Raw genomic sequence first — 20,508 nt, forward strand, 5'->3', positions numbered from 1 at the left:
GGAAAGTGTTCTACTCATGGAGCGCATAAAGAAGAAAGTCCATAAAGTTGAGCTGTTGCTGTTAAGTGCTGGGGAGAAGGAGCAGCAGCCCAGTCCGTTCACTCTTAGCAGTGATTTGTTTTCTTTCCTCTGGTCCTGTAGAGTTTCCTAACAACTTCTTTCATTGTATTTTCCACAACCAGACTCCATCTCAGTTCAGTCTGATGCATGAATTGCCTTGACATGATGTAAAGTCACTCAGAGGACAAAGACCTTGATTATTCTTGCTTGGAGACACATCCTTCACCCCTCAGCTTTGACCTCTGGTCCAAAAGCTTGTCAGTTCAGGAATTATAGTAAGCAAGACTTGATTTTATGTTGGAAATTAACCTTGAATTACTAATTGGTCTCCATTTCAAATAGTTCTTTTGATTCAGAATGAACCTGTGCTGTGATCCCATCAGGTAACATTAAAAAGGGGCAGAGATACATTTTAAATACCCTAAAGGTATTAGGTTATTATTTAAATAAAGGTATTATTTAAATACCCCTAAAGGGTATTTAAAAGGAGGGCTCCCTTTTAAGACAACCACCCCAAAAAAGGGCTAATAGCAGATTTAATTATTTCCCCAGCTATAACCAAAAAGACAATTAGAACCAGCTGCAACCAATAACAGCTACTGGGGCAGAAGAGCTGCAGGTGGAAAAACTAGAGCCTGCTTTTTCAGTGCTGGACTTGAAAAAGCTCTAAGTATAACATGGGGAATAGGGAGGGTCAGGATGATAGGCTTTCAACACAAGTTAGAAATCAGACGAGGTTGGATGTTATTTTTTCCCACTATTCCTTCTCTTCAGGAGGGAAAGTATCCATGAGTCATAGAGAAGCCAAAAGGCAGCACACAGAGTCTAATTCATATTGATTTTAAACTTGTGTTGTCCCAGCACTGATGCTCAAAGAGCCCTTTGCCACTGTTACCTTTTGGACTCAGTTTAAACCCAAATCTCAAACCATCTGTGATTTTTAAAGATTTTTAGCCGTTTTCATGAGCCTGAAGGGGTTAATCTGACAGGTCTGATCCGGTCCCAGCTGTGTATGTGCTGTCTTATTTCTTCTTGGGGTTGTGTTTGGGTGCAGCATTTTGGGTTTCTGATCCCAAATACCTCATTTTCCTTTCTCCCAGGGCTGGCTGGGCTGAACTCTGATCCGGGAATCAAGCTGGGTAGGTTGTAGCTCCAGTTGTGAGAGCTGGGCAGTTTTGTGAAAGCCCTTTGGGGCTACTTTGAGTGGAAAAAGGACCTGTGAACAAACTGTTCAGGTTTGTTCCAGGAGGCTTAGCTAACAGATATTGGCTGGGTCCCTACTTTGAGGGTTTTTTATTGCATATTCACGAGCTGACCTTTTTAGACACTTCCAATGCAGGAAGGATGTATATCTACATTTTCTTTGCAGTATTTGGAACATAAAAGGTTGCCTACATTACTGAATGTGAAAATGGACTGGGTTTTATAATCTCAAGTTCTTTCTGTCTCAGTTTCTTCTGAAGCCCTTCCATGTTCTGTCTGCATCTGCTCTGGGGTGGCCCCCAGCTCCCCAGTTTCTCTAGCAATTACTGTTTTCCAAGGTAGAGTCACCAGGGTATGCAGTGGGGAGAAATGACATTCTAAATTAAGAGGCTCTCACAGACTTGCAAGATGATAATTTGTCTGTAACAAAACTCCTCATTAGAATACTGTTAATTTCCTTTCTGTGATGATTATAGCACAGCACTAGCTCAATATGTGCAATGTGCAGAGACATTTCCCTGAAAAAAAACCCAAACTATCATTACCACTAGTGAAAAACATTCCTTAGAGGAGAAAAATGAACTTGTAATTTTGCAACAGTTTTCCAGTTTAGTGGGAGTTTGGTGTTAAGGTAAGGTTTTGGGGGTTCTCCCTGTTGTTGATTGCACTCATGTTACACTTCATGGTTGGCATTTTCCCACCAGCATCTGGAATCAGAGACAATACAGTCCCCAACTGTGTGGAACCTGTTACCCCTGAAATTCAGCTCATTTATTCTCTCTTTGCTTTAAAAACTCGCTTCCCTCCTCCCTACAGACATCTTTAAATGATTGCTGTTTCCCTCTGTTGGCATAGCATATTTTTGCTTATCCATCTGTTTTGAAGTTTTGATGAGGTTTAGTTTTTGAGTCAAAAAGAGATTGTTTTTATAATAGCTGCTTAGTGCCTGGAATATTTTGGCAGGGGTGGTGTTGTATGAGTAAAGTGGGTTAGTGTTTCTCAGCAGTGCTGGATTTGGTCTCCCGTTCTTATGCTTTGGGAGAGCAGGCTGGACAGGCTGCAGAGCAGGCAGAAGTGGATGCTGTGCTCAAGGTGATGGTCCTTAAGGGGCAGAACCTCTCCTGTTCATCAGTTGCACTGGAGACCCCAGAAGAGCTTTTATTTTGTTGTCATTTTCCCACCTGGATCCTGAGGTAGAAAAGTTCTGCTCTTCGGGTCCGAAGGTCGTGGTTTTACTTCTTTGCTTCGCTTCTGCAGGATGGAAAATACTATTCCTTTTTCAGAGGTATTCCAGCTGCATTTGGTTTTAATTGTTGTTGTTGTTGTCGTCATCTGTTTTTGTATAGAAAAGATGGACTTGTAGCTTGGTTCTGTCCTTGTGGCTGAGCTGTGGCTGATCTGGTTTTGGACCTTTGTACCCCGAAAACGTGGCCTGTGGTGCTGGACCCTGTCTCTGTTCTGGCTCTGTCTGGCTGTGGCTGTCGGTACAGCAGCAAGCAGAGGCACTGGCACCATGTGGCTCAGCCCGGCTCTGCTCGCCCTTCCCCCTTGCCGACCTGCTATTTCTGTGCTTCACTGGAAGAAGCTAAAACTGCTGGATTTCTGCCTGCAGTCAGGGCATTCCTCAAGTTCCTAATCCGGGCTCCAGATGGTTAAGTTACCCATCCTGGCATACAGGAACGAGTCATTACGGTAAAAGATGTAAAACCCCACACCAGCCCCTCACGGTGGGACTCTCCGAGAGGGAGAAGTTACCTGGTCACCTGCCCGCGGGCAGGACCGGGCTGGGACCGGCCCAGGGGCTGCCCGGCGCTGGGCACGGCCGATCCTCGGGCGGGTCGCCCCGGGGGAGCCGGTGCAGGGACCCCCGGGGCTGCTCCCCCCCGGCGCTGCTCCCCCGCCGCCGCCCAGCCGCATCCTCGGACGTGCCGCAGCTCCGGGCTCTGTCTCCCAGAGCCCCCGGGGGCTCTCCCGCGCCGGGAAGGGCGGACCCCCGTCCCCGGGCGATGGTTCGGGGGAGGCGCCCGCCGTGCCCGGGCCGGGGGCACCGCCCGGCCGCGGGGGCGGGCGGCGGCGGGCGGGGAGGGGTCAGTGCCCCGGCCGGAGCTCGGCCGCCGGGATGATGCCGCCCGCCGGCGCTGCCCGCGCTAATTGGATGTTCCCTGGATGGAGGATTTCCTCCCCTGCCGGCTGCGGGAGTCATGAAGGCAGGCTCGGCTGCGCTTGAAAGTTTGCCAAGCAGCAGCTAGGTTTAATTTCTTTAAGGATCTGGGGAGAAGGGGGGGGGCGGGGGCTGAAGGGGGACCGTTTCCAAGCATGGGAGACAGGCTGCCGGAGCCTCACGCCAGCTCTTCCCCTGCTGTGGCTGCCAGCGCGGAGGCGGAAGAAATCGAGGTGCTGGACTCCGAGGATGTCCTACCTATGGCCGCGGAGGATGTAAGTTTGCTTCGCTCGGTGTCTTCCCCCCTCTGCCAGGTTAATCGGCTCAGGCTATTCATAGCTGCATCCCGGGATGGGGGCAGGAGCGGGGCCGGTGACCCTGCGGGGCTTGGGAAAGCCGCCGTCCCCGCCGCCCTCCCGCCGCCGCTGTCCGCGGGCTCCGGCAGCCGCCGGGCCGGCTCCGGCCCCGGGGCCGCCGCTCCCACCCCTCCCTGTCCCGGGGGCCCGGGCAGGCGGCCGGTCCGCCCGGTGCCCGTGACCGTCGCGGAGATGCTGCGGCTGCCGGGCACGGGCAGCGGGCTGCGCACCGAGGCGACCCTGGAGCCCGGAGAGGGGCTGACGCCTTGGCCCCAGGGGCTTCCAGGGGACCGAGAGCTTCTCCAGAGTCCCGGCCACCCGGAGGGTGACAGATGCGAAACGTTCCCGCTCTCGGGAGCCGCTCCCTCTTCCAGCCCCCGAGCAACAAACAGCCGAGGAAGTTTTTTCCCCGGCTCGGCGGGGCTGATGGCTTCTCTCCACCCTCCGAGCTCTGATTGCACCTGAGAGTGGGATAACTTAGCACCGGAGCTCTGCCTCTGCTCACGCAGCCCAGAAGGACACCGAGTCTGCTCCTGCCAGGCTGAGCGGCAGAGACTGCAGAGCTGAGGCGATTGTTCTGCGCTTGCCGGTCCCAGAGGCAGGAGCTCGCTGTGCACCTGTCTGGGAGGGAGCAAACGTGAGAGATCCTGCATTCCTGGTGCATCCCAGGACTGTTCACAGCCCTCCTTCCCAGCAAACTCGGCTGGGATGAGGACTGCAAAGAGTCTGCCCAGTCTGCAGCGGTAAGCGCAGGGTCTGCTCCTGGCAATGAGACATGAACAGAGATACTGAACGTCTTTCTGAAGCGGTCCCTGGCTCGGGTCTTGCACCGCTGCGAGAGGGACACTTGGGAGCTGAGCCTCCAGCAATGGCGCATCCCCTTTGCTCTCTACTTTCTGACCCTGCTGAAGGAACCTGTCCGGGGATGTTTAGGGACAGAGCCCGCTCCTCATGCCCCAGCCCTTCTTTCTGAGTCACCTAGAATTCGGTTGCTGTTGGATTTTCCCCCCAGAGGGTAGCGGAGGAAGTGCAGTTGCTTGTTAGAGCTGCATTCCCCGGGCTGTATCCCTGAGCGCTGTGCAGTCAGGAGGGAACATGTGATGCAGTTTGACCTCTGCTACAACACTGCCAGGCAGTCCTAGGAGGAGATGCCTGATCCAAGCATATGTGTAGCTTTGATTTGGAAAGGGTGGCTTTCCAGGAGCTTTCACAGTCCAGGTTTCCAAGTCCCAGTGCTTGCCTGCGTCAGCCTGTGACCTTTTCTTCTCTAACAAATTTTGTGCTTGTCTGGATGGTCCTCCAAGAAAGATTTCCTGTTGTGACACACATGGGCCCCTTGGAGTTCCTCCAGCCTCTACATGAATGGAGCCATTAGCAATTCCATCCTGCCAGGGAACCAGGAGATGCTGAAGTGCTGAGTGCCTGGCAGGATTGGGCTCCTTGGGCAGGAGCCTTCCCTAGTGAAGTCTAGATTCTCATCCCAGTTCTGCTGGTGATTTGCTGCTCGACCTTGAGGTAGGACAGCCTGGGTCAGCCCCAGCTCACAGTGTCGCCGTTACTGGTGTGGGATCTGCATTGTTATCCGACCCTGGTACCTTGTTTTCTATCATCAACAAAGCAGCCCCAGAGCTGCAGTTGCACTGGTTACAGGAAGCTGCTGAGACCTGGCAGTGGATGATGTGACAGAAGCCTGAGGTATCGTGTATCATCTGCAAGTCAGAAGAGCAGGAAGTGGTGTAAATACCCTCCTTCTCCTCGGCCAAGATTTCCTGCTGAAACAAGCAGGCTACAGAGCATCATCTCTGAGAATTCCAACTGCTCTGTGCCCCCCTGGGACCTCACTGGGGGCTGATTTTCTGTTGGTATTACATCTGAAAGCTTGATGGGAGCTCTCTGGCTTGGCCAGCAAGAACTGACACAGGGTCAGTTCTTTATGTGTTATTAACCACACAAATATTACGTAGTGGAGGTTTGGCTGCCACAGCATTGGCAGGGTGTAAAAGCTCAGCTGTGATGTCATTGCAGCTCTCAGAGCAGCATTCCACAAAGCCAGGATCCAGGCAGTCCCAATATGCTCTGTTTAAAGTGCTGGGCTGATTTATGATGATAAATGGGAGTTTATAAATGGAGGGAGAGATGGGGAGGAGGGGAGCCAACAACTTAACTAATGGAAAGGAATTCGGTGGCCTGATATCCCAGTGTCACTCCAGTCAATTCTGCTTTAGATCTGCCTACCATGTGAAAGCAAATATTCTTCCAGGACTAGATAAGACTCTCCCCAGAGTTCTGCTTTGCCTACAGCACAGTGAGATTTGCTTCTTTGAGTCTGACATTTGTTATTTTACTCAATTTGCTTTTATGGGGCAGTGAATGAGGCAGAAACAAAATGTTTTGCTGAACTGCACTTCAGACAGCAGAGCTGGAAATGTGCAAGGTGTTTTCTGGAGATCCCAAGCCAGTGGTTACCCTAATGTTACCCCATGGAAGTTGCTGTCTTCTGAACTGATCCCTAAACCCAGGAGAGATGAGAGAGCCTTACACAATTTATTAAGAATGTCCTCTGTTCCGTGGGATACTGAGACAGCAAGTCTGGGTTAGAGAGGTGACTTGACATCAGTCTTTCTACAAAACATAAATCAGAGCCAGTCTCCAGCTGGTTTTGTCTGTTCCCAAGTGACAAGGACTTGTGGAGTGTTCACATGGTTGTGTGTGTTGAAGTAGAGCTTCCTTCTATACAGCATTTTTAAGGCAGTTCTGCTAGAACAAAAGGTGTGGGGTAAATCCTTATAATGGGCGCTCTCCAGCCTTCTACCCTCCCACCTTGCACAGGAGGAATTACCTGTTTTCCAAATGTGGACGTGTGAGGTTCAGAAAACTGCTGGGCTGTTAAAGACCCTGCAGCAAATCCCTGCCAGAGTCAGGGGCAGGCAGCAGACAGGGCTCTGACTACCCAGCGAGGCAATCGAGGGGTCAGGGTTGGGCCACAGGATCTGAGAGAGTGATCTGAAAAACCATTGCTAATTCCCCCCTCCCCTCAATATACACCAAGCTTTCTTGATCCCTGTGAGTAAAAAAGCCTTTTATTCCTTGCTTGCCTGCAAGTAGACAAAGAGGGAGAAAACAGAATTAACACATGAATGTTCTGAGTTCATCCTAATTTGGATTTGTAAATGAAAACTGTCCTCCCTGTGTTTGGTAGATTCCCCCTGCCTCCTCCCCCGGAAGGGTAGGTGATTCTGGGATGAAGAAGGATGCTGGAAATGGCATTAAATCATTTGGCTACTCCTCTGTTAGAATGTACTTCTACAGTTTACTGCATGTTAATGTCGTTGCTCTTATACCCTCTTTTTCTTCTTTTTCCTCCCTCATGCATTGCCTCTCAGCACTGGAAAGCCCTGTTTGATCAGGTATGTGAACATCTGATGTATTGTCTCTGTCTCGTGAGCAAAGAGCCTAACCTCCAGAGAATTCCCTCTGTGCTAGCTTTTCCCTGCATTTAAAACACAGCCTAGGAGGAATGTGCTCCCTGCTCCCAGTTCCCAGGATGCTGATGTGCAAATCATGATTATCACGACTGCTTTGGGCCTTTCTCTCATCCCCCCTTCAGAGTAGCCAGGGACAGGAGTGAGCCCATCCCTGCTGGCACGGGGGCTGAGCCAAGGTGCTGCAGCAGGTGCTCTGTGTGCTGCCAGTTGTGCTGTCCTTGCCTGTGGATTAAAGGATGTTCTAGTCTTTCAGCCAGGCAGACCAGGACCTGTAAAACCAGCACTGTGCTCTTTGAAATGGCTCCCCAGCTGCTAACCTGACTTGTGTGGGGTTACATCCTCCGGGGAGCACCTACTCCCTGAAACTATTAGCAAAGGATTAGCAAAGTATCTGCTCCTGTACCCAAGACTGTGTTTGGGTCGTGTTAACTGCCTTGGGTCAGACCTGTAGCTGGCTGAAATCAGCACAGCTCTGTAGAGCTCTGAGCTGGAGCTGCAGAGATTTTGGGTGGTGGGCTCTAGTTTGTAAATGACGCTTTTAGCTGCTTTAACTGACGTGTTTGCTTTGTGGCAATCCCTCCACGTGCCAGGTTGGAATGTGAAGCAGCTATAAACTGGAGGATTTTTCTAGGGTTGACTGTCTTTTAAACTGCAGCCATCTCTTGATGTCATAAACTTCCGTGCTTTTGTGTGTGTGTGTAAATGTCACCTTCTGTAAGGGAGCTTGCTCTGACTGGCAATAAAGTTGGGATGGGATTTCATCCCTGCTTTATGAGGCGCTAATCTTGCCTCTGTGTCTGGCTGACGTGCAAAGCCAACGCTGTGGTGCAGTGTGTGAAAGGATGTCCTTGGTACCCTGGGGGTCCCGTTCTCATCCAGCCATTAACTGGGCTGCCTGTTCTGGTGAGTGCTGGTTCACACCCCGGCAGTGTGACCGAGTGCTGCTCCACGTGCCTGCACTGCAGCACAGCCAGCTGGGGAACCGTGATGGTCACACCTCAACTGGGTGGTGTGTTGGAATTTCCTGGGGCTCTGAGGGTTTGCTGCCACTGAAAAGGTGGATGCACAATGAATTGCTTGTGGTCTGGGCTGGAGGTTTGTTCCAGCCACTTGGAATTCTCCTGTCTCCAACACTGGCCTTAATCTGGAGGCTGATTCTGCAGGCATCCTTTGAAGTCATTGAGCCCTTGTGGGATGAGGCTGTTGGCTGGTAGCTACCTCAGGCTCAAAGAGAGGAATCTGTAATTTCCCATTGGACTTGCTTGAATAGTAGATGGGGGCTTTTCCTTCTTTTTTTCTCTTTTTAAGGGAAGGGAGAGTTTGACTGTTGGATTTACAGAACATTAACCCAGTGACAATGGAACTGGCTGTAAAGGCAGACCTCCAGTAATTAGCTATGTTTCAATTAGGGCTGCAGCTGAATTTTAAACCTTGTCTGTAAGGCTTTATTATCAAAGAGAATGCAACCTGTGACAACCAGTCATAAGTCCTGAATAAATCAATGATGTCCTTGTTGCCCCTTGTTGCCCCTGGGCAAAGCTGACGTCTTCCTTGAGCATTCCAGCATCAGAGCAGTGCAATTAGTCCTGCAGTGCAGTGCAAGATGCCGTTTGTTAGGGAACGAGGTTGCTATTCCCAGCAGCAATGTGCTCGTAAGAACATTTTGTTTAGCTCTGACTGGCATCCATGTGAAACATGAGGACAGTCTTAATAACTGGAGAAAGCCTGTGTGTTGAAACTGGGAACAGTTGCAGCCCTCCCTGGGAGCTGGGACCTGGCTGTGTGTGCACTTGGAGTGGGAATGTGTGGTGGAAGGTGCACATGTATTTGTGACTCATGGGCTGGGACTGAGGTTTGAGAGCCCCTCTCTCAGCTGGAACACGTGGGGCTGTGTTCATCACCTCCCAGGAGAGCAGCAGAGCGAGAGGAGGCTCTGGAGAAAGTGTTAGAGCAGTTGGGAATTCACAGACTGGGACTCTGCAAGTGCCTTGTTGCTGTCATAGTCCATCACCCCAGAAAACAGTGTCAGGGAGAGGTCAGCACACCCTCCCCAGCCTTTGAGTGGGGAAAAAATTATTATTAATGCTTTCTTTCTTCCTTTTTTTTTTCCTGTGGGGAGATAATTTAAAAACTTTTATTTAAGTTTCATGACCAAAAGAAAGCAGCAGGTTTCTATTTAGACATACAAAATTAAAGGGTTTGGTTTTTTAATGTCACCCCCCCCAACATCTTAATTAAAAATTCAAAACTTTTTGATGGAAATTGCTGCTCAGCCATAAAGAAGTACTTTTTGCTTGGTTATTTTGGGGGAGAGGAGAGGCTGACCATGCTTTCTGGAGGAATTTTTTATTTGTTTTGATCCAGTTCTAATCTGTCACACTGGGAACTGTCAGTGGCTCAAGCCAACATCTTCAGCCACTTGCAGATTGATTCTCTTTAAGAACTAAAAAGGATTAAATTTGACAAAAAGTCAGGCCCAGAACTGCTTCCTATTCTTTGAGGTTCAATGATGCCCCTCTCAGGGCAAAATCCTGACTACACTGAACCAAGTACCAAAATTCCTCCTGCATTTAGTGGGGTCAGCACTTCACCCGAGAGTTTGGGAGCAGCAGCCTCGCAGCTTTGCGGTGCCGCAGCCAGACAGTTCCAGCTCAGCTGCTGCCTCATACTGTGCTTGCAAGATGTGATTTTTATTACGAGGCCGCGGCCCTCGGGCAGCTCTAACTCACTTTTATATGGGAACTTTTATAGGGATTCATACATTTATTTATTGTGCTCATAAACACCCTCCACCCCCACACACACATCTGCTGCCTTCTGCAGAGCCTGCGCCAGCCCTGCGCACTCCTCGCTGGCTCCTTCGGAATCTGAGCTCTGAGCAGAGCAAGGCATTGCCTCTCCATCCCTCTGCAATCACTTAGGGCTTTCTTCATTTGTTCTTTGCTGGCCAAAACCCCATTTTTTTGTTAATCTTCTGGTAGAGTTACAAATGTGACAGTCCCAGGAGCAGGTCCTGATAGTTTCACACTTCTCTGGGCTATTAAGATCCCTGTTAATTGCCTTGCACGGACATGGGAACATCTCCCTGTCCTTGCTGAAGCCAAGTTCATGGTTAGAGAGAGAGTGCAGATGAGTCTCCTGAGGGGCAGTTCCTGCTTTGCTGTGTCCTTTCCAGGGCCTCGGTGCCCTTCCTTGCCTCCGTGTCCCCAGTGCCCCTGCTTTAGCCATGGCTGCAGCTAATCAGAATTATCCAGCCCTTGGCTGTGCTGGGGGAAAGGGGCTGTCCAGGAGGGTGATCTTTGTTCTTAGGACAGACCTGCCTTCTGAAAGTGGCTTTCAGCCCTGTTAGATGCCAAGTGCTTGTATCATCTTCTCTGTTTCCCCATGGCTGCTGAGATTTCGAGGGTGAATTAACATTATCAGCCCTCATCTCGGAGTTCTCACTTCTCACCCATACCCTGGTTTGTAGTCATGACAACAAACGTGTTTTAAATAGATACACACAAAACTCTCCAAAAAGACCCTCCTCACTGGCTCACCACCTTGATCCTGTTGCTTGTCAATCCAGCCTGTGTTTTGTTGCAGCTGCTTTAGAAATCTTAGATTCCTTCCTGAGACTTGTACGTGGGTGTGATGGCAACAGATGAACAGAATTTATGGGGAATGCAGAGAGATGCCAAGTTACCCAGTCTGTGTGGGCAGCTAATGGAAAACTTGAGCTCAGAAACAAGGCTGGAGAGATATGCACTTGCCAGGAAGAGTTCAGTTGCTGACACTACCAGCAGTGGGTGCAGCTGAACCTGCTCTGCCATGGTCTCATAAACATTAAAATATGCTTTAAAATACGCTGACTTTGCAGCTGCCCTAAGTCCAGGGCTGGTTCCTGCACGATTGAAATTGCAAAGCAATCCATAAAATCAGGCCAGCTATTATCATGGTTGGTTGTAACTGAGAAAGGGAATTATTTTGAACTCAATGAGCTTTTATGTTAACTGTGTTCCTTTTCTCTGGACAGCCTTTAGCACAGGCAGGACAAACTATTTCCCACACTGTAAAAGAAATTCCATTTTGTTTACCGGGGCACTGTTGAGCTAAACATCACCCTTCCCTTGGAAAAGCTTCCCTGCCTATTGGTGCTGGCAAACCCCTGCCGGCTGTGGCAGCAGGACCTCTGCAGGCAGGTCTTGCTGAGCTGTAGGCAGTGCTTTGTGACTCAAGATTTTACCTCTTTCTCTGACAAATACCTTGTGTCTCACTGCTGGGTTGTGTGGGTCATTGGGAGCAGCAGGAGCACAGGCTGCAATATGAGGAATAGGAAATGATGGCAGTGAGAGCAGCAGTACAGGCAGGGGGGTTGAGCACAGGGTTGCGTGCAAATCCTTGCCTGAACTTTGGACTGTCACTGCCTTTTCAGAGTGGTGTTGATATGTCCATATTTAAATAGGATGGTACTGCAAAGAGGTTATGGGAATTAGGAAATAATAATAGAGTTGTTACTTCATCTCCTAAGGTGAACTGGAGAATCAGGGGTGCTGGTGGGAGACTGTCCATGGTGACAAGAGCATCCAGTCCCCAAAGCAGGGTCTGCCTTGTCTGCTACATCAGATGCTTCTGAGAGTGTGACAAGAAATGTGCCCCCTTCTCCCCCTCCGCCAAGCTGTGCTTTGTAAAGGGGACAGACATTTTAAAAGCTACAAGGGTCTCTTGGCAATGCACAGAGGGGGTTCTGCATCTGCCCCACGCCTTGGAGTCTAATCTCATTTACAGTTGTCAGCGTGGGCTGCTGGGGGAGATGAAAGGCAGAGGACAAGGCGGGAGAATAGATTAGTCCCGAGCGGAGGGCGCGGGGAGTGCACCTGCCCCTGCCCCGCTACCTTGAGGAGGGGCGGCGCAGCAGCTGGGCTTGTGTCATCTGCTGCTCTTTGAGGACCCGGCCATGGAGCACACGATTAATGACTCAGGGGGCTGGGCTTTTGTGAGCCATAAAGCCCTGGGATTTAGGCCGGGCTCTCAGGCCTTTTCCCTGAGCAGCACCATCACTTTACATTTCTCAAGTGGCGTTGTGTGCAGGGAGCTGCTGTCTGTGGCCACAATGCTTCCCTTTCTCCTCCCTCCCCAAACTGGGCTGACCTTTGTCATGCAGCATTAACCCTTTGACTCCTCCACTTTGGGTTATGGGGTTGGGGAAAAAAAGAGAGTCCCTTCAAATTCATTGCCCTGTGGACAGCCTTGAAGGGAAGAATGGGCTGGCGGGAGAGGATCTGGTTTTGCTGAAGGAGATTGGTTTGCTGATGCTCTTTGGATTATCAGCTCCTCAGTGCCTTCTGCCAGAGGCTTTTTTGAATAGAGCAGCACCCAGGAAAGAGGGGAGGGGAATTTATCCTTCCCTCAGTCAGGGAGGGAAACTGAGGCATTTAGCAGCTAATAGATGTCTGAGAGACTATTCCCTCTGCGGGTTGATGCCTTTTACTGTGCCTGGATTAGCCCGTGTCCATCCCCAGTGTTGTTACAGGGGATGGCAATCTCCCAGCACTTCAAGGCTTATACCCAGATTTGGCTTTTAGCCACGATGCCCTGGGCTGATGGCTCAGCATGGAAAAACTACACAGAGGTCATTAATGATCCTCTCGCCTCTCGCAAGATGAACAGCAAAAATGCCCCAAGTTCCTTCTTAGTCTTCTAATGCCTCTGTGCACTGAACACCAACCGGCCCTTAGGCTGGATGTGGGTCTCTGGGTTGTCTGTATTTGCACCTTCCCTGCAGTGTGACAGGTTTGTGATGAGCTATCCCAGTTCTCCTTTCCCTGGCTCCTTGATTGTTCCTCTCTCCAGTCCCATCAGCCTGTACACAGACTGTTGGCTTTGCCTAGCATAAAAGTTTGGGAGTAGGAGCCATCAATACGAACCAGATATTGGCAGTGTAGCAAACACAGCACTATTAAGTTTGTGCCAGTAAAAGTAGGCATTTCCCAAAATGTTTCAAGGAGTCACAACAAACACACCAAAAAGCGGATGGAGGCTGAGTCAGTCCTACACAGCTCATGAGTTACTGGCAGCTTGATGTCTCTAGGTTTGTAAAAAGCCTCGGGAGGCTTCCTACTCGTTACACATTTGTGTACCTTCCACGTGTGAGCTGCCTGGAAACCTGCAGTGTCCGAGAGGGACGCGCTGTCTCCGCCGCTTCCTGATCCCGGCTCCAGCGGGAGGCTTGGGAAGCGCACGCTCTGCCGTTTCAGCTGAATGTGCGGGATGAGCTTTAGGCACACAGATCCTTGCTGATGCATTGTTCTCAAATCCTGTCTTGCGCATAGAAAATCAGTGAAGCAATAAAAACATTTAAGCCTGCGTGTTTAAAAAGAAAGGGGAGAAAAAGCCGTAAACACAGAGTGGATTGATGCTGTTTTGCAAATCAGCTGGTGCATTGTGCTCCGTGGTTGTGTGCTGTCATGGCAGAGAAGGGGAAGAGATCATCCCATCTCCAGAGGAACAAGCCAGCTGCTCAGCGAGGGGAAACAGTGTGGAGGTGCTTTTCTACGCCATCGGTTATGCCTGTAACATTTGCAGGGCTTTTAAAGTTACTCTCTACAAGACCTAGAAGGCAAATGTTTCTCCTCTGCAGTAGGAAGTACGATGTTCCCATTGCTTCCTGGTATTTGGAGTCAGTGCAAATGTACTGGGGCAAGTTTGCAAATGAAATGCAGCAGTGGGTTTGAGTTTGACAGCAGCCAAGGAAGCTGTGATCCCTCTCTCCTCCTCACTAGGCTCTGTACTACGAGCTGATCTGATCTGAAATCACTGTGGTACCGTGAGACAGAGCTTATGGGCTGTTTTCCTGCAGCATTGTACATACAGGCTGCTGAGGAAAGCTGATCTCTGGATGCTCTGCATTTTGATGTGACTCAAACCCTGCAGTGTTTGTCTGTTCTAGCTGTAGCACTTGGGACAGTCACTCCTTTCTCTCTCCCAGTCTCCTGAGCAGTGTCATCAACCCCGATTCAGCTGCTCGTGGTGACCCCAGGGATATTCTGTTGACCAGAGTCAACATGTCTTGGTGAAATGTGTAGTGAAAGTCCCAAATGTTTGTGATGACACCGAGTCTCACTTGGACCTTTAATTCTTTCAACTCCAGAAGTAAAACCTAGCACTAGCAAGACACAGAGAATGTATTTGAAGTGTATGGTCCTGTTGCTTAGGAACAGCTGTCTGCAGTGACCCTGTGCTGCTGGTGAGAAGAGTAAGGATGTGTGGAACTGATGTTAAACAAACAGAATCAATCTTATCCCCAGAAACTGTTCTTTGTGTGCTTTGATACTGAACGTACTCTGTGAGGAGCGAATACTCTGGAGTTTCCTGAGTTGCACGAGGAAAAGATGAATGAGGCTGCTGGAGGCAAAGCTGGTTGTGACTATTGATCATCAAACCTCTGGTTTCGTGCACTTTTTCAGGGCAGTGTTCCCTGAGGAAGCACCTCCCTGCCTCTGTGGTCCTTCACCGACAGGTCCAGGTGATGGTGGAGACCATGGTTTGTGTAGCACTTGTGTGTCATGTACAGTTGCATGGAAGTGTTTGTTGGTGGCAGCCTAAAGCCAGTGAGATGTGGCCATGGTTACCCTTGGCAGAGACAGGAACAATATTATAGAAGGTGGAAAACAGAAAAAAGTTTCACAAGAACTACTGGAGGAGCTGATCCTGTGTGCTCTGACCTGGTCTAGCAAAGCACTTGAAAACAAGTGTGCCTGTTGTCCTGGGTGCTTTATGTGTCTGACATGGATTGTATGTTTTGCTGGGGCTGGTACCAGAATGGGGACGTGCCCTAAGGGATTTAGAAAGCAAAGTAGGTTTTTAGTTCTGCCCCTTGGCTCTGAACCAGAGCCAAATGCTTGTCTTCCTGCCACTCCTCTCACATGTTTACTTACCCTCACACTGAGTAATAATGGGAACTGGGCCTTGAGCATCTTTTCCCACTGGAGGCAGTGGCCTCCATGGAAGGATGTTGGTTTTCAGCCTGGTCGTTTGCACTGGGGAGGAAAATCAAAGTGTTTGTTGTGGTTCTTTCTTCTGTTTGAGCTGCTGCCTCTTCCCTCGGCTCCCTGGTTGCTGATGGAGGAGTTGCTTTTGCACACAGTCCTGGATTTATGTCTCTGGGTTCTCCTCCCCGTCAGCAGGGAAGGCACAAACATTTTTCCTTCATGTGTCCTCTGACAATAGTATTTGGGTCTCAGAGAAAGATTTATTTTGCATTGATTTGTGCATTAGGGAGCCCCTTTGGAGGAGACTGCTCTGAGAGCAGGGGAGATTGTCCTGCTGCTGCTGCTGTCCTTGGTCTCTGAGCTGTGCCTGGAGACCAGAGCTGGAGGAATAACTTCCTTCCAACCTAAATAAAGTGTCTGAAGAATCTTTATTGAGCTGCAAGTTTGCTTTATCACACTCGGACTTGCCAGCCTTGGGAACTGTTTGGGCAGGTCTTTGGTAGATGTGTGTGTGTGCAGGATTGCTCTCATGCCTTCCACATGTTAAATATTCTGGTGTTGTCTCCTCTAGGGCTCTATGAACCAGAGTCCCCTTCAACAAAACAGGTGCACTGGATGACTTCCCCCAGGGTGGTGACAGCCAAAATGCATCCCAAAGAATTGTCTCATGTGTCTGAAACAGCTTCTTCCAGCTTTATTCCCTCTGTGGCCCATGAGCTGAGAGCTGCCATTGCTGCACTGATTTATGGGGTCCTTTAGTGTTGGTACTGGTGGCCAAGAAAAGCTGGGGCAGAGGAGCCGTGTGCCAGCTGCTGATTTATGAGCCCAGCGAACAGTCCTGAAAAGCACAGTAAGAATTCTCTGGGCCTTATGCGGTTCCAGCTGACTGGAAGCTCCAGGCTGTTATTTGACCATGTGGAGTAATAAAACTATGAAAACTAATTAACTTTTGTGCCTACTGCAAAACAAACAAGTTTATTTAAAAAATTGCTCCACACTTGCAAGCAGCAGTGACTTTATGGGTTCCAAGCCTGTGTTTAATGACCAAGCATGTAGTGCCATGTGTGAAGTATGTCCCTTTTGCTGGCTTCTCAGGCTGAACAGCATATAACAAGCTCTGCTGATCACTGAGGATCTGAACACCAGCCCAGGATACTGTTCTCCTTCATCCTTATTAATTATGTAGCTGCTGTGTGGGTGGAGGTTTTACACAAAGCTGCATCGGGTGTTTTCTCTTAGTCCAACCCTCCTGAGTTCCGCACACGGTTCATTCAAGGGAAGGTGCTCTCTGCAGTGCCAGTGCTGGAGCCTGGCTGAGGTCATTCCCTGCTCCCTGGGAGGTGCAGCTAAATGAGCTCTTTCCCAGTGGGAGCCCCAAGGTGTTTTTGTGCTGTTAGCAGGCAAACAGTCAGCCCTGCTCAGGACCTGCCCCTCCCTGTGCTGAGGCTGCTCAGCGTGTGCCAGCTGGGATGTTGACATCAGAGCAGGGATGTTTCTGAGTGCCCTGGTGTTGTGTTCCTTGCCAGTGGCCAGGCACTTATCAACAATGGATAGATGATCCAGCCTCTGTCATCCTACACCGATTCAGGGAAAGGGAATGACTGGCTGTTCTTCTCCCTTAATCAAATTACTGAGGTAACCCTCTTTCTGTCCCATCCCTCCTGCATTACTCAGTAGCCTCTCGTACTGGATGTTTAACTCTGTGTTGTTAGAGTCAATTATTGTTGTTAGAGTCAATTATTCATTTATTTATTTATTTTAAAATGTCCCCTCCCCTTTTCTGAGGGATGTGCTTGAGTTGTTGTCATGGTACTCAGTACCAGAGCCTCAGCCAGCGTGTTTCTATCCCAAGCTTTGGTTTTCTCCACAAAGCAAAGTATTATTGCAGAGCTATTATTAACCTAAAATAAGAGTGTGCATACTCACTGCTATAGAATTCTGCTTTTCACGCATCAAATCAAGTCCCTGTGGATTTTCACCTCCCTCCCAGATCTGGCAGACGGTGAAAAAGGGAGCTATTTTTAATCTAAAATGTTCTGTGTTTCAAGTCCAGAGTATGAAAATGTAGTTTTTCTCCTCATAGCTGAGTGCTATAAAACTTTTTGTCTATAAAGGAAGGATAAAACTTCCTTCAGGAAGGGCAGAAGTTCTGATTTTGGGGGCAACAGATCTTAGTTCCCTTGAGAAACTGAAAAACAGTGGCAATCACTGTCCTTGGATTAAGGAATTTACCAAGAAGGAAGGAAAATTTAACAAAGGGGGCTGGCAAAGTCTAGTGTGGTATCAATTCCCTTCTGGGGGGAAGATGGTGGTCATGGATTAGGAATCACTTGCCTGAGACAATATTTCTGGCAGCCAGTGAGATTGGCATCACTGTCAGAATGGTGCTTACACACCTTTCATCATCTTCTGTCACTCCAGTTCTGCCATCCCACGGGAGTCCCTGCTCCATCTGTCCTCCTGACAGGCTGGCAGGTATTGTCCAGGAGAGAAGGGGAATTTCTGCTCCAAGTGTATTCCCTGCCCAGAAGAAATGGATGTGGAAAAAGTTTCTTCTCCCCACTGTATGTGCCCTTCTGAGCTGAGCCCAGGCTGCTGGGCCGGGGGGGAGGGCACCTTCCAGAGCAGGTCCATCCTTCCCTGCTGACTGTCCTGCACCCGGGGCTGTGGTGCTGGGGACAGCAAGCTGTTGCCCCCAAAGTGCAGGTGCTGCTCTAAGCAAGAAGGGCTGAGGCTTCTTTTTACCCTAAAGGGAGGAGGAGGGAGAGGGGCAGAGCAGATCTGGCTCTACAGGAAGGCATGAGCTGGAGAAAAGTTTTGCAAGGTAGCTTTAGGCCAGGGCTTCAGGCCAGGCAGCAGGCAGGATGTGACAGGAGTGTGCCAGGAGCAGCATTCCCATAGCAGCACTGAACCCTGTCCCTCCAGCACCGGTGGAGCTACTTCAGTGCCAAGCCCAGCTCAGCTTTCCTTTGGCTGCTCGTGACAGCCCACATGGTGTCTGTGCTGGTGCCCCTTGAGCAGGGACAGCCCTCCCCTGCCCTGCTGCAGGCTGGGCACACGCAGAGTTCCACCTAATGAAACACAAGGTCACAGGAGCTCCCTGCAGCTGTACAGGCAGAACTTTTCCCTGCTGAGTACATTTCCATCCTGGTTCCAGCCTGGCACAGCCCTGCAGACACACCTTGCTCTGCTGCAGGGGGTGTCTAAGGCAGCCCATCGGTCACAGCGTCCTGGCACCTGAGGAGGCTCAAGGGCACAGCCAAGCTCTGAGCCAGCAGCCCTCCCACGGGGCTGCCCTGCCCTGTGCTCCTCTGCCTGCTGCCCCGGGGAGCAGAAAAGGGGGGAGCAGCAGCACTTGTCTCTCAGGGCTGGCCAGGTCCTCGGTGTTCCTGGCTGGCCTTCCTCTCACTGGTGTTGCTCACCAGATATGTCACTAAGCAGCAGCAGAGAGAGACCCAAAGGCTCAGATCTGATTAACCTCTACAACTTTATCCCGTGTCTTAATTGGATTAGCTGCAGGGGGTGGGTTTGCTCTTGTTCCTGATTTTTTTTCTTAAACAGGTACTTATCACTGTGACATCTGATGGAAGCAAAAGGTTCAAGTAGCAAGACCTGTGTGAATAAACAAGCAGTGTTTGCTTCCTCCCCACTGCTCAACTAACAGCTCCTGCCCTTCCTTTCTGAAATATTGCTGATGCCTGTGAGATGGCTCTGAGTAAGCCCTGCAGTTGGATCTCCTGGGAGGTGTGGGCCTTGCCTGAGAGCCTGGATGCCAGACCCAGAGTCCCTGATTGCTAATTGCAGTTCTGTCACTTGGGGAAGGATTTCTGCTCAGTAACTGTTCAAAGCAGTATTAACTTCCCACGTTCACTTTCTTTCATCTTTTCTCTGAGCTTTTCAGTTTCCTTCACATTCTTCTGCCCCTCAGGGTTTTTGCTTGTCCCACCACCATAGCTGTGGGTTGTAGGGAATTGGCCTTACTCAGCACTGCAATAGCCCTTCCTCTTCCAGGACTTCAAAGCTTGTGCTCCAGTACCAGCTCATTTAGTTTCACAGATGGGAACATGGAATAAGGAGATCAGTGGCCATATCCTGTTACCATGGGGGACAGGCTGCTACAGACCTAAAAAGAAGGAATTGAATCCATTTGATCATGAGATTGCCTCTCATTCCTCGTGGTGTTGTCTGCCTGTGTGGTGCCCAGTGGAGAAAAAGAAGAACCAGCTTACAGGAGTCTTTTCCCCATGTCCATCCTGCAGCACCCAGTTGCCTCTTCATCAAGCTTAAAATAGAAGCCTTTTTCCTTGCCAGAGCTGTAATGGATCCTGGATTGGGCACTGGAGAGGCACATGGATTGGGCACATGCTGCTGAGAAGCTCTCTCTCACCCGTGCAGAAAGAGTGCACTGGGTGTGATATCAGGCCATGATTCTGTTCCAGGAGGAATAATAGCTGTACCAGCACCACTCTGGCTGTTATAAGATCAAAACTGCTGTTACATTACAGCTGGTAATGCTGCCTGCCTTGGCAAAGGACTGACAAAGTGTTCCAGGATTTTAATGTATGTCCAGATAAACTGTCTTCCACAGTGAGGCTCAGGCCTTTGGATTTAGTCCATGTAAAATAGCAAGGGCTTTGGTGACTTGGTAAAAAGGTGACTCCAAGGAATCCCCTCTTTGTGCAGGGCTTGAATGGGATTCATTTGTGTGAAGCACAGTTACAGTAGAGGGTTCAGGGCTCCTTTGCATCTGGGGCATGTGGTGGTCAGGGAGGGCTCAGCTGCTGCTCCCAAAGAAAATGTGGCCATTAAGCTGAATTACGATGGACATGAGGTTCCTTTCTCAGATTTAATGTATTCCTGTATTTCGTGTCCCCTGGCCCCTGGGCAGCTTGCAGGCTGGGAATGGAAATTGGGAGCTGCAGAGGATGACTGAGCCATTAGCAGGCGGAATTTGATGCTCATAAAAATGAATGCATTTAATGTTGCAAGGCATTGGTTTGCTTTGGTCTCCTGAGGATCTCTTACTTGGAATTCTGTGACTCAGGCTATATTTGTTACAAAAGCAATACAAATGGAGAGGCCCTGTGGTTTCAGAGGCTTGGCTGTTCTCTTGTCTGTGAGTATCATTTCAACTTTTTCTGTATCAAATGTTATTCCAAGGAAGCTGTGAAAATGTGAAACGCAATGATATCTGAAAACAGAGTATTGCAGTCCCAATTTGTGGTATCCACAGAAATAGCTGTCTTTGGAGATCTGCTCAGATACTGTTTTTC

The 20,508-nt window shown here is 49.7% G+C and overlaps 1 protein-coding gene across 6 annotated transcripts in view; it reads left to right on the forward strand.

Annotated features, from left to right (window-relative positions):
- Positions 1-20,508, forward strand: part of RHBDL3 (rhomboid like 3) — a 63,862-nt gene that overhangs the window by 139 nt on the left and 43,215 nt on the right. For 2 of the 6 annotated variants that reach the window (XM_027691352.1, XM_027691354.1), the window contains exons 1-2: positions 3,383-3,699; positions 7,164-7,187. The exons of 1 other annotated variant lie outside the window; for it this stretch is intronic. In XM_027691352.1, the coding sequence (XP_027547153.1) occupies positions 3,580-3,699; positions 7,164-7,187 (144 nt within the window). In that variant the 5' untranslated portion in view covers positions 3,383-3,579. Of the gene's footprint in view, positions 1-3,382; positions 3,700-7,036; positions 7,188-14,741; positions 14,764-20,508 lie in introns of those variants that run through there. 3 more of the 6 variants (XM_027691353.1, XM_027691356.1, XM_027691358.1) reach the window with 2 other exon arrangements.

Source organism: Neopelma chrysocephalum, unplaced genomic scaffold, assembly GCF_003984885.1.
Source record: "Neopelma chrysocephalum unplaced genomic scaffold, ASM398488v2 Primary Assembly neopelma1_84, whole genome shotgun sequence".
NCBI classification, from domain to species: Eukaryota; Metazoa; Chordata; class Aves; order Passeriformes; family Pipridae; genus Neopelma; species Neopelma chrysocephalum.